Source organism: Cylas formicarius, unplaced genomic scaffold, assembly GCF_029955315.1.
Source record: "Cylas formicarius isolate icCylForm1 unplaced genomic scaffold, icCylForm1.1 PGA_scaffold_8__14_contigs__length_24414737, whole genome shotgun sequence".
In the NCBI taxonomy this organism is placed as follows: domain Eukaryota; kingdom Metazoa; phylum Arthropoda; class Insecta; order Coleoptera; family Brentidae; genus Cylas; species Cylas formicarius.
This window is the reverse complement of record NW_026844361.1, coordinates 8166469-8179719: the sequence shown is the minus strand read 5'-3', so window position 1 is coordinate 8179719 and position 13251 is coordinate 8166469. Positions and strand designations below refer to the sequence as shown.

General features: G+C 38.1%; 1 protein-coding gene across 3 annotated transcripts in view; it reads right to left on the bottom strand.

Annotated features, from left to right (window-relative positions):
- The window catches only part of LOC132706764 (unconventional myosin-XVIIIa), a 124571-nt gene that overhangs the window by 22453 nt on the left and 88867 nt on the right, over window positions 1-13251 (bottom strand). Inside the window, exons 1-3 of one of the 3 annotated variants that reach the window (XM_060678282.1) lie at window positions 9837-9977; window positions 6545-8251; window positions 6193-6465 (exon numbers count right to left, since the gene is read on the bottom strand). In XM_060678282.1, the coding sequence (XP_060534265.1) occupies window positions 6193-6465; window positions 6545-8020 (1749 nt within the window). In that variant the 5' untranslated portion in view covers window positions 8021-8251; window positions 9837-9977. The other 2 variants (XM_060678281.1, XM_060678280.1) reach the window with 2 other exon arrangements.

Sequence of the window (13251 nt, the reverse complement as noted above, 5' to 3'; positions counted from 1 at the left end):
TCTAGTTGTTACAAAAAATACCAAAACTCTCACGATTGTAAGCTCCGACTTTACAACACTATAGCTGAACAAGTGCCATTTTTCAACTACCTTGGTATTCAAATAACAAGCACCAAGATAATCACGGAAGAAGTCATACTTTAAACTACTATACTTCAACGTTGCGGTGTTATCGAACGCGAAGTTTTTGCCAACAGAAACAAAATTTTGCATCTGTAAGAGAAATAAGAGTTGATACCACAAAAACATCAGATGTTACGGATAGAATTGAGAGAGAAGATATCAGGGATATGTGTTATATCCAGAAAGTTAGCTTATGGGTCCAAAGGAACAGAACAGAGTATTATGGCCAACCAAGAAAAAGGTGGAACCACGTACTGAACTGAACAGGTCCTAGACCTATTAATAATAATAATACAACATAAAATAATATACAGTTGTTTTACTTTTTTATAATACGGGGAATATAATACAAACAAACCCACTAAAGAAATCTCTTGAGAGTGGACAGCGTTAATTAATATATTATATTTTTCACGAACTTGTAACACGATTGTCTATGGCACCACCAACATCAACGATAGAATTATAGTATATTAATTAATTAATAAACGAGTGAGTTAAAAAGTTTACTGAACGTGTTGCATACTATACTTTTTCTACAACCGTTAGTTTTTGGTTACATTTTCGCAAAACAATACGAATACATTCACTGACATGACCGTGGGAAATATCTCCGAAAACATCCGATTGCTCCCAAATCCGTGCGGTAAAATCCCGGAAATGTCCGAAGTGGCTGGGATTCGTGGCAAAGAAACTGACGTGGTAAAGTGACGCTTCCCGCACGCTAGATCGGTGGGTAATTAGGTATTTTACAGACGGGAGTAGAAAAAAATTATTACGTAACTAACATAGTTTCAATATATATAAACAATATATTAATTGAGCCAACAACAGTTAAATGACTTATTTAAACAAAATCTATTTAAAAAATAAATTAATTGCATAAAATAAATAATAATTCAAATAATGAATACTTATTTCGAGAATCTATGAAATCGTGCATAAGTTTACGTGGTTCTTCGGTTATCCAAAGTTTACATTTTTTTTAATAAACTTAACGAATTTTGTTATTTATTATCTTCAGGTAGGAAGTTATACAACAGTATATTTGACGGGAAACGAGAACTTTTGCCAAATCATACAATTCTTGTGTCGGAAAGAACACTGTTTCCTTATAAATTGCTTCTTTTTTTTTCTAATTAGATAGAGAGATGCATCTCCCCAAGCGGTTATACTATAAATAATATGGGTTTTAACAAGTGCATGAGAGAGCAGTTTCAATTCGGTAAGATCGAAGAAAAAACTTGAATCTGCCTAAAAGTGCTCTAATCTTTTTCACAACAGATGCGATCTGAACATCTCACGTTAGGTGAGTCCTGTTCAGTGATTAACTTAAGTTCTGTCCAATTTACTGCACTATAAATAATTGAGGTCCGTCCTTTGATGTTTAACTTGAAAAGCCCGTTATAATAGATATTAAAGAGAATTGGTCCAAGTACGGTTCTTTGAGGTAATAGATATTTTATCAATTGGAATTCGCTCGTAACTGAAATCAAACTGATTTTTCGAAAAAATGTAGATCTATAGTCATACTATACCCCGATTATTATCATTTAATTCGTTACTTTCTTTTCATTGGCGTTCTCTATGGCCAAGACGGACGGCTCTTCGGAGCGCGGTACTAAAAAACCTAGCGAAACCCGCCGCTAGAGCGCGAGTCGTTTTTTTGCGTTCCTGCAACGGGTACCCGTCCATTTCCCGTAATAAGCGTATCCTGAGGCGCGTCTACTTATCTCCGTAACGCGCAGCGAAAATGATGAAAAAAAATAGCGTACACCGCATCGGAATTCGCAATTTCGAATAACCCGGGGCTGGACGGTTCGAGAGACAGAAAAAAATCGAGCACCGCGGAATAGCGAAAAATCGTTGGCCTCGAAAGCGAACATCTTCCGGCACGCTACCCCGCATCCACCCGCGCGATATAAAAGTTAATCAAAACGTCGACGAAAGCTTATTGTGGGCGTATAGGGTTATTCATTATATTTTGACATCCACCTGTAGGGTTAATTTTGAAAGATAGAAAAAAAAGTGTCAATGCAAAAGTTTGAAGATTGATTAATGCGTTGGACCATCTTTTCGACTCACACTCACTGTGTACATCAGGAAACAAAGGTTTTCGAACACATGGTAATAGTTTTTTTTTCCTATTTCACGCTGAGAGACATGCCTCAAAATTAGCACCGTGTATTAAAATAACTCCCCACCTCCCGCACCAAGTTTCCCTGACCCTGACGTTCCAAGGCGTCTTTTGTTTAGTACAGATGGTTTTTGTTTTATTCGTCGGAATCGATCGAAGCGTCCTCTACATTCGCAACGCCGGGCGCATAACCCAATACGAACAAGATTGCTTTCGAAATATAGTCGCTGGGCGGGGCAAGTTCGTAGCACCAAGAAGCTTTGTATTTCAAAAAAAGCAGCTTTACGGTTTCTTGTCAAAAAAGGGTCGCATTGTTTTTCTATCGTGCTCCTGCCGACCACAATGGAACGTCCGCAAAAACGCTGTAATTATATTGTGCATACACCCTGTATAAAGAGTCTCCCACGTATCGCTAAACTTCAAAGCCACGGCAAATTATAACAAATATAAAAATTTGTACAAATGATAGCGATTTCCAATGATATTTTCCCAAGTATCTGAAAAAATTTTGTATATTGAGGTTATAGCCCTGGATCTCCCACGTTTCCTGGTCCGCGAATTTTACCGATGGACTAAATGGTTTTCAAAAAAATAACCGAAACCACGCAGTGCGCCTTAATAATCAATGACGTCATCGCGTTTTGACTCAACCCGAGGTATAGTGATTTTCATACGGATTTTTTCAAATATCTAGAGCAGCGTGTGTGATAGACGAAAAATGTAAATACCAAAATTGTGGCTCTTGATGCGGGCTTTGACACTGTTTGAACCGATTGGCCATATTTTTTACAATTTATGATTAGCGGTTAGTAATTTACTCTGGAAAAGAACAATTTTCTGGGTCTTTTAGATTTTTGTCTATAATTTTAAAACCATGTATATAACCGAAAAAATGCCTGAAACAAATATTATAGCACTGGATCTTCCACATATGCCGGTTAAAGAATTTTGACGATCCGGTCAATGGTTATGAAGAAAAGCATGTTTTTCTGGAAACCAAAATAACCAAAAAAAAAATTTCAAAATAAAAAAAAATACTTGGCGAAACTTGATTGCACCCAATTTCCACTGTTGAAATGTGGGCATGGACTTTTACTTCTTTGCTAAATTTGAAGTCGATACCTGCAAATTTAGGACACTTATCATATTTCGTATATAGCACGGACTATGGGGAACACCCTTTACGATAGGTGAAATACAAACGCAATTTTTTTTTTTAATACTTCCCGACAACCCCCCCCCCCCCCCCCAAATTTCAATAGGTTCCGTTAGGGAACCAAACGTTATTCAACTGCCAAATTTGAACTGGATAGGTTCAAATTTCGGACACTTATCGTGTTTCATAACAATGTCCAAAAAACAATCGAAAATCTAAAAAAAAGATAGACGCCGTTATTTGAACGGATCCATTTTCTATTGACTTATGTGTCTTATGGACTTTTTTAAAAGAGCTAAATCTGAATACCCTGGCTCAACAGTTAGAAAGTTATCGCAAATTAATGCCCCGTCTACAGAGAAACGGAGAACAGAGAACGGACTGACAAAAATAAAAACAATTTTTTTTTTCGACGCTGATCATTGCTGCACCAATAGGAGTCCCCTAGGACCTCCCGTTGCCGAGATACAAGTTTCGTTGCCAAGCGCGTATACTTTCGAAAAATTCTATTTCATCGATTTTTCTAAAGTAACAAGATTGCTTTCAAAAAATCGTCGGAGGGCGGGGCAATTTCGTAGTGCGTAGCGCAAAGCAGCTTTTTGTTTTAAAAACAAAGCGCTTCGCGGTTTCTTATCCTAGAGGGACGCATTCTTTTTCTATATTCCTCCTGCGGACCATTATGTAAAAAGCATTTTTTTAAGTCTCGCCGAACTTCAAAGAAACGGCAAACTTTGATAAATGTTGCAATTTGTACAAATAACAGGTATTTGTAATGTTTTTTTTTTTAAATACCTCGCGCACCCTGTATAATAAACGAAACCTTTGGATGCAGTTTACAATACTGTTTAAACCAAATTACTTCTTTTTTTATAGTTTTTTTATTACCAGCTAATAATATACCCACAAAACCGGCAATTTTCAGGGTCTTTTTGATTTTTTGTCCATAATCGACACACCCTGTACATAATTGAAAAAATGCCGCAAATAGAAATTTTAGTCCTGGCTCTCAAACATTTCCTGGTCCAACAATTTTTTCAATAGAGTAAATTGTTTTCGAGAAAATAATTTCTTTCTGAAACTATGCAGTCCGCCGTAATATTCAATAACGTCATTGCGTCTAAATTGGGACTGAGAATCAGCGATTTTCATATGGATTTTTTCAAATATCCCGAGCAGCGTATGTGATAGACGAAAACCGCAAATACAAAAATTGTGGCTCTTCATGCGGTCTATAATCCTGTTTGAACCGATTGACCATATTTTTTACGAATTATGATTTGCGGTTTATTCATTTATTCCAAAAAAGTACAATTTTCACGGTCTTTTAGCTTTTTGTCCACAATTGAAAGAAAATTTTGCAAAATGTTTAAAAAAATATTTGGTGACATTTTATTATGCTCAATTTTTATTGCTTAGATGTGCGTACGGACTTTTACTTCCTTGCCAAATTTGAAGTCGATGACTACATATTTGAGACACCTATGACATTTTAGAATATAGCACAGAATATTCCGAACACCCTGTACAAAATGTGAAAACTTTAGATACAAAAGTTTTAGCTGTTCATATAGAAATGTGAAAGAAACTGTCAACAGAATCACAGCCTTCTAGTTATGGTCAATTATCAATATAAAGGGAGTCTTTTGTAAATTACCGACGCACGCTGCACATTTTTAAAAAATCATCAAGAATAAAGGTTTTTGTTTCTGATCTTGGGCGTCGTTTGGTTAAAGAATTTTTTCGATCGCATATACCGACTTGGAGAAATGATTTTTTTCTCGATACCCTACAAATTCAGTTTTTAAATTTCTAAAAATACTTCCCGACCCCACAGCCCCTACCCCCCTGTTTAAATAGGCTTCGTTGGGGAGCTAAGCTGTCAAATTTTAAGTGGCTTCAAATTTGGGACACTTATCGTGTTCCATAGCAATGCCCAAAAAATCGCCGAAAATCTAAACAAAAAGATGGACGCCTTGGTTTGATCAGACTCATTTTTTACTGGTTTGCGTAACTCGTGGACGGCTTAAAAGGAGCCAAATTTAAAGGCCGTGCTGCAAACCGTTCAAAAGATATAGTCAATTAATGAAAGGTCTACAGGGAAGCGGAGAACAGAAAAAAAAATTTTTTTCCGAGATATAAGTTTCGTTGCCAAGCGCGTATACTTAGAAAAATTCGATTTAATCGATTTTTCAAAAGTAACAAGTTCGAATGTGCGGTGCGGTATAATCTTTCGCCGCGTTTACGCGCGCGGGAGAAAGTTTTAACCTGTCCGTCGGCGGACGTACGTACGAAAAAAAAAAACTAGAGAAAAAGGCCGTTAACACCGTCTCGTCCGTCCGCTTCGATCGCCCGAAGATGGTAAGGACCGGGCGAGAGAAACGTAACGCGTTTCGTAATTTTTTATCGGTTTCAGACGTCGATTGACGAGAAAGCGCGCGTCGAAGGTGCCATAAAAAATTACGACGCGTACACACGTTGAAACTTCCGAGAATCGTTTCTTCCTTCTGCATGTCAATAAACCGCATCCAAAGCAGCAACGGTGCCATAGTGAAACGTTTGCGCCCGGTGTAATTTATCTAAACGACGATTTACGCTTTCGAACCGACCCAAACTAATCAGATTTAAGATTTATGTGAGAGAGAGAAAGACGCAAAACGAGGCCAATTGACCTCAGCCCGATAAAAGTATTTCGGTCGGCGCTAATTCCTCAACGTAATTCGCTGTCCGTGACGAATAACAATTCGATACATATTAATATGACCTGCGGTGCACTTACCGTCTTGGTGCGCAGCTCCTGTTCGGTCCTGTGAACGTTCAGCAACGGGGTGACCCGGACCAGAAGCCTCCACCAGGGCCAGTCCCGCACTAACATGAACTTCCTGACGTTCCGTTGGATACATCTCACCGCCAGATCTTCGAGCTTCTTCTTTTGCAGCCGCTTCCGTGCCAAATAGCCTCTGCAGTGCGCCTGGAGGGCAATAACCACTCCGGCGAGACGCTCGTCCCTTTGCGCTTCCAAATGCGAGATCACGCCCGTCCTGAAGAAGATCTGCAAACAAAAACAGTGCCACATGTAGCAACAGAAGATACCACGGTGCAAAATCAACATAATGGTATCGGTGGTTAACCTCTTTCGTGCTGTCCTTTTCGCACAACTCGACGCCAGCGTCGCTGGAACCGGCGGTACTGCAGACGTCCAGGACCGTCGACAACGAATCGCTACTAACCCGACTTCTAACCGACGACGTCGAGTTTATCTCGTCACAATCGATGTCGTTCGAAATATTACCGGAATCGTCGGAGTTGTAGTCCAGTTTTTTATCGACGCTGGTCCCTTGAACTTTGTCTCCCACGAAATCGTCAGGGTCGAGGTAAAACTTGTCCGCGTCCATCGGCGATACCTTTTCGAGAAACGCTTGGGTCTTTTTCAAGTCTAGCTTGATCCTGACCGGGCTACACTGCCTAGCGTCTGCCTTGACCGTCGTCTTGATGTTACTTTTCTTGAAAGTCTGATTCCTCAGCACTTTCGAATTGGACTGGTCTTTCGATTCAGGTTTTGTCGGCTTGGGCGCCTCTTTAGGCCCTGCACCACCCAAGGAACCCTTTCTAACCGGTGCAGATTCTGCCCTTTTACCCATCGCATTAACCTTCACTGCCAGGTCTTGTTTAGCCTTCGCCGGGACGTTCTTCAAAGGTCTCGTCGTCTTCCCGCAGGGCTTAGCCGGTTCTTTATTCCGAATGGTATTCGTGTTGTTAGGCTTTAAAGCGACCGCAGTAGCCGTCCTTCGATCAAGATCGACGGGTTTATGCAGAGACAGCCTCGGTTTCGTCAAATTTTGAATACTCTTAGCTTTAGAAATGGCGCTCCCGTTGGCACCTCCGCTACCATCTAATCGATCTAGATGGCACGGAGTGCTGGGAAAGGATTTTCTCAAGGTAGCGTTCACGGGTATTCTGCTTATAGAGCCGTGCTTCTTCGACAGGCTTAAGTTCGTGTTGCTTACAGCCTTCGAGAGTGTCGGCGCTTCATCGGTTAAACTGTTGATCCGTCTCACCAAATCCTTAACTTTGATAGTGGACTGCGGCTGGAATTGTTTGTGTTCCGTGACACTGACATCCGTGAGGCTTTTGGTTTTCATCGCCAATTTGTCGTCCGTTGAAGACGTCGAAGCGCCCGGATTCGATATGGTCTTCTTCAGGATGCATTTGGACTCGATGATGCTACACGTCTTGGCTTTGAGGAGTTTAGGAATTTTCGTGGCAGATTTAGGAACCGGGGCTTGTTTAGGCGTCGATTGACTTAGCGGGAGGGCAAGATTCGGGCTGAACTCTTCGCTTTGCGAAGGGAGGAAATCCGTAGAGTCCTGGACCGATCTATTCGTCGGGCTTAGGCTACCGTATTCATCTAGAATTTTATCGAAACTGTTAATGACGATGCGAAGTTTTTCGCTTTGCAACGAGTCGGATTCGTCGTCCGTTTGATGGCTCCTCTTGGATACCATTTTCGGTTGTTTCGTATCGTTCCCCCACCATTTTTTGCGAGTCTCGTTGATCTTCTTGACGAAGGGGCCGCCGACGTACTTGTTCTTCTGCGTGGCGGACATGTTTTTTTTTGGCTCACACCGCACCACAGTCCATGGTATAATTAAACGGTTAATCGAAATCCAATGTAAATCGTCACGGTCTGTTTGCGATGGCCGGAAAAAGTTAACGTGCCACTGGTGTCCCGATTTCGTCTCGATAGGTGTTTGTTTTTATAATCGCTATAATTGCGGGTCAGTGCGGCACAGGTTGGTTATTGATTGTTTGGGCGCGTCCGGAATATCAAGTTCTTTCTTTACTTCGATTTAAATTTAATATACTATACGCGCAACACAAATCGCAACACCCAGTATAAACCAGTATAACGTTTTGTCAGTTGATGGCACGCATGAAGTGTTGGTATTTTATTAATTGTTTTTGTATTAAGGATTTGCTTGGAGTTTCATTGCCTGTGGGACAATGAAAACATCGTTACACGATTAAGTGAATTTGAACGAGACATAGTAGGCCTACGAGAAGCTGGAATATCATTTCGGGAAAGTGGAAACAAAATTGGCCGGAATGGCACAAACCTTAGACTTGGAGGGCTGAGTCTTATATCAATCTACAGAAGAATTAGAGGTCATACCGTCTTCGGTTGGTATTGCCAATAATCAATAGTATAGACAGCTACGTGTCACTGATTCACTGGAATCGAGAGTGTTGGTGTCTGAAAAAGTCGCCAACTTCAATTTTGCGGTTACTAGGGGAGTTATGATGTAATAGTTGGAAGTAGTTTTTTCTTTAAAGAACTATAAACGCTCATCCAATACCAGAGCACATATCAATGCGGTTAGTAGAAACTTCCCCCGACAATTTAATGTAACCTTTCTATCTTGACCCACAATATAACCAAATTTGAACATGTATAGGATTTCACAGGTCTACGACTTTAGGCAAGATTATCATGGGAGACTATACTACAGCCAGTGATAAGTTAAGTAGAGGCGCGACTACAAGGTGGACCAAAAAAAAAGACCTACCAATTTTACATACAAAACAACATTTTTATTTTTTGATATAAATATCGAAACTGAAACTGTGCCAGATGATGCTTCTGTCTTAATTAGCCGTCATTTCAGCCAAAAAGTTAGATCTTAAGTTGTACGAATACAAAAATTAAACTCGATTTGTTAAATAATGTTTTGATGTGGGATGGAGCGAGTTTTCATTTAGACAAAAGTGTAGATTTTTGGGGCTCTGAAAATCAAAAGACAAAAACACCAGTTGTTACTAAATGTATCCTTTACTGAAATGTTATAGAGTATAGCCAGTAGAGTTATCGCTTCATATTATTTCGAGAATAGGAATGGAATACCGGAAACGATTTCCAGAGCTTCTTAAACAATGATCGAAAATTGTTGAAATTTGCAGTTTCAACAAGATGGAAAAACTGCTAGACAAACTATGGATCCATTGCCTCAAATTTTTGATTTCGAAAATTTTATGGAACTTTTTTAGGTTGATTTAACAGCACCCGACTTTTTCTGCACATATTTAAAAGTCAAATTGTATTTTAATAAACCAGGGACAAGAAAACTGAAGCAGAACACTCGAGACGAAATAATGAGTTTTGAACCAGAACCATTAACTGGTTTAATGAGAGCCAATCTATGTGACCATTGGTCTGAGGTGATATTTCACACATTTCATGTATACATCTTTTTTATCGAAATAAATGATTATTAGTAGGTCTAACTTGGCCCGTCCGCAATACCAAAATATAAAACAAATTAGATTTACATTTACTGGGTGTTACAATTTCTATGCCCCGCAATATATTTTATTTTACTTTAATTTATTTGTTACTTCAATCAAAGCACGCGTTTTACGTCCTACCGTACAGTAACGTCACTCTCCCGTCGCAATGCACTTTCCGAAAAAAAATCTTTTTCCAAAATTTTCAAGCGAAACGAGACAACCAACCTGTCGCATCGACTACAAAGTACCACCACCGAATGCTACGCGAAATGTGACCGCGCGAGGAACGCGTCTTCGAACAGACTGAGCCGGGATAGTACTGAAACAGCGTACCACCAAGCAAGAGCAACGATGCGCCGGCCGCCTCGACGTCGCCGTTTCAGCGTCGAGCATTTCGTGAGAGGAGGCGTGGTAGTGAAAGAAACGGGCAAGAATCAGTGCCGCACTCGGTACTCTCGTTGAAGCAGTACCTCCAGCACTTAAATGCTTCCAAAAGGTTAGACGCCAAAGACTCTTCTACACATTTAAAGATCATACACCCATATGGCTATTTAAAAAAGACAATGCGATCACGACGGCATACACTTCACTCTTAATCATTGGAAATTAAAAAAAAAAAATAATTATAATATACTTAGGTCATCAAATAGCCGAAACCACTTGGAGGTGGAGGGAGTACATGCACAATAACTGTCATTAAGGAGGAAGCTAATATATTAATATTAGTTAATTAACTAATTAATTGGTTATGGTTGTTAGGCTTGGAATTACAGAGCGTTTTCTAAATGAATGTTAATATTTAATTGGGTAAATTATGGGTCCGTTCTTAGAAGAAAACGTAAGAACATCAAACATCTTAACCCGTGAGATACAGGTAGATCAAGATTTTAAAAATAAATCTCAAAATATTTCTCACAGACATTTTAATGACCATGTGAGGGTATTGGTGGCAGTGGCGTTATTAGGACATCCAATCTGTATACTTTGACAGACGATGATCGTACGCTACTAATTTTCCTTAAAATAAAAATAATTTTTGATGAAATTTGAAAAATACACGTTAAAACAACTAATCCAGCAAAACTAACCAAATCCATCCGGAACTATATATTATAATTATTATAAAAATTTAAGAATATTTAAAATAAAGAAGAACTAAAAGTTCAGAATTTCACGAAATTGTTTCGACAACACCGTCTCTTGATCTTAATATTTACAAACTATCTGCTACTACATATACGGAGAAATGACAATAAAATCTTAATTAATGTTGTTGTGAGAATTTAAGTTTAACAATGGAGAGGTATTTAAATCTAATTGATCGTTAAGCAATACATTTGAATGTCTCATTTTGTTAATCTCCACGGCGTAAAATAAATTTAATTTTCTACTTTTTGTGGCTATATGTAAAATATCAAAATTATGATATTTATGATATTTGAAATTATTGAAATTATGATATTTGTTTGTAATATATATATATATATATATATATATATATATATATATATATATATATATATATATATATATATATATATATATATATTAGTTTGTAAATATTACATTATAAAGATGTGGTGTTGTCAAAAAAATTGTAAATATCATAATTTTGATATTTTACATACAGCCACAAAAAGTAGAAAATTAAATTTATTGGAAGCCATGGAGATTAACAAAATGAGACATTCAAATGTATTGCTTAACGATCAATTATATTTAAATATCTATCCGTTATTAAACTGAAATTCTCACAACAAAATTAATTAAAGTTTTATTGTCATTTCGCGGTATATATAGTAGCAGGTAGTTTGTAAATATTACATTTGATAAAGACACGGTGTTGTCGAAACAATTGTCATGCGAATATATATAATTTCGTGAAAATCTGAACTTTTAGTTCTTATTTATTTTGTTAAATGGATTTTCATCAAGTAAAAGCCACCTCAGTTCATGCAAGATGCATTTTAAGAGTTACAACAAAATATAGTACAAAAAGTTGTTAATTTTAAGGCACTTCAATAATAGCAATAATAATAATTTTATCAAATTCACCCCGTGTTTACACAAGTCACTATTTTGAGGTTTAACAGCATTATCAGATTAAGCAAACTTAAAAGACATATTTACTGAAACTTGTTAAAATTTATACACGCCAGACGCAAGTAGTATTTAAAAAGTTCATATTACAAAACTAAAAGACCCCAGGAAATTTCGGATAAGAAATTTAGTGTTTAACCAAATATGTGTGGAGTTGTAGAACTCTTCAAGTGAGTAGAAGGTTTTTTTAATAGTCATTTACATTCTTTTTAAATTGAGGCATGTTAAGGTTAACAACCTATTCCGGTAGTTTATTAAACATTTACGTAGTAGATAGAAATTAAGTTATAAATTATTTCTTGTATCGCGACTGCAGTTGTATTGGAAAAAATAATTTTCTTTGCTGATAAAGACCCCTGGGCATCCCATGCGCTCCACGTACATGGTCCCACGCCAGCAAATCGTAGCCCCGATGGGAATGGACGAAAGGGAAACACTTCGTAGTAAAAAAATATTTTTACTCATTTACATTGAGATCATCCCGTACTACCCTCTAGACCAGGGCGACAAAGTTCCAAACCACATAACCTCAACAATTTTAAGAAAATGCTAAAACGTCCGAGAATGAAAACTGATATTGCTTACTTTCTCTGGCATATATTCTGCAGAACGCAAGAAAAATCTTGATTGAATGGTACGGCACAAAGTCAAAGGGCCATTAGCCCCATCCGAGACGTCAAAACAAATACGCGGTATCGGGCAAAAAAAAAGGCATTAAACGGATGAAAAGTGACCGTGGTCCACCTGTTAGTAGCGTCAGGAGGTCCGGTTTGCCGAGGTACCATCTTAGTTCCGCAGGAACAGGTTCGACCCCGATTGTAGATTCGACCGTTCCGCCACAGGATCGTACCGAAAACTTTTGGTGCTATTTGCACGGGTCCGGTATGATCAGCATGGCCGCATAGTATAAAAAACACTCTCGTTTAAAAGAACGAGGAGCAGCGAAGAGCGGTACTATCTCGTTCCCTTACAAAGTAACTTGTCGGAACATATGGTACCCGACGAATAAAAAGTCGACGGGATCAGGTATCGTATGTCTCAAAGTATACTAGTACACTACGCATTTTCCATAATTACCTAAATAAGTACGTTTTTATTCAAAATCTAATTCTGTTTCACTCTCAGAATCGTCATTGAGATTAATTACATACGACTATGTTATTTTGTATGCGAATGTCTCGACGCAGCTCTCAATAGGTAATTACATTTTTATTACACTCGAACTTATATTGAATACTTTCAAAAGTTGCCCTTTCTTGTAACTGTAACAAACAAAATAAAGTTAAAGCAGTTAAATTTGCGAAAGTCGTGTAAGGGAAAATTTAAAAAAAATAAAATTTTAACCTTAGCTGCAATTTTCATACAAGAGAGTACACTGTTCTCTTTAAAAACAGAAACCTTTTTGAAATCTCAGGAAGTTTATAGCATAAGAGCCATGTGCAGCACATAAGCC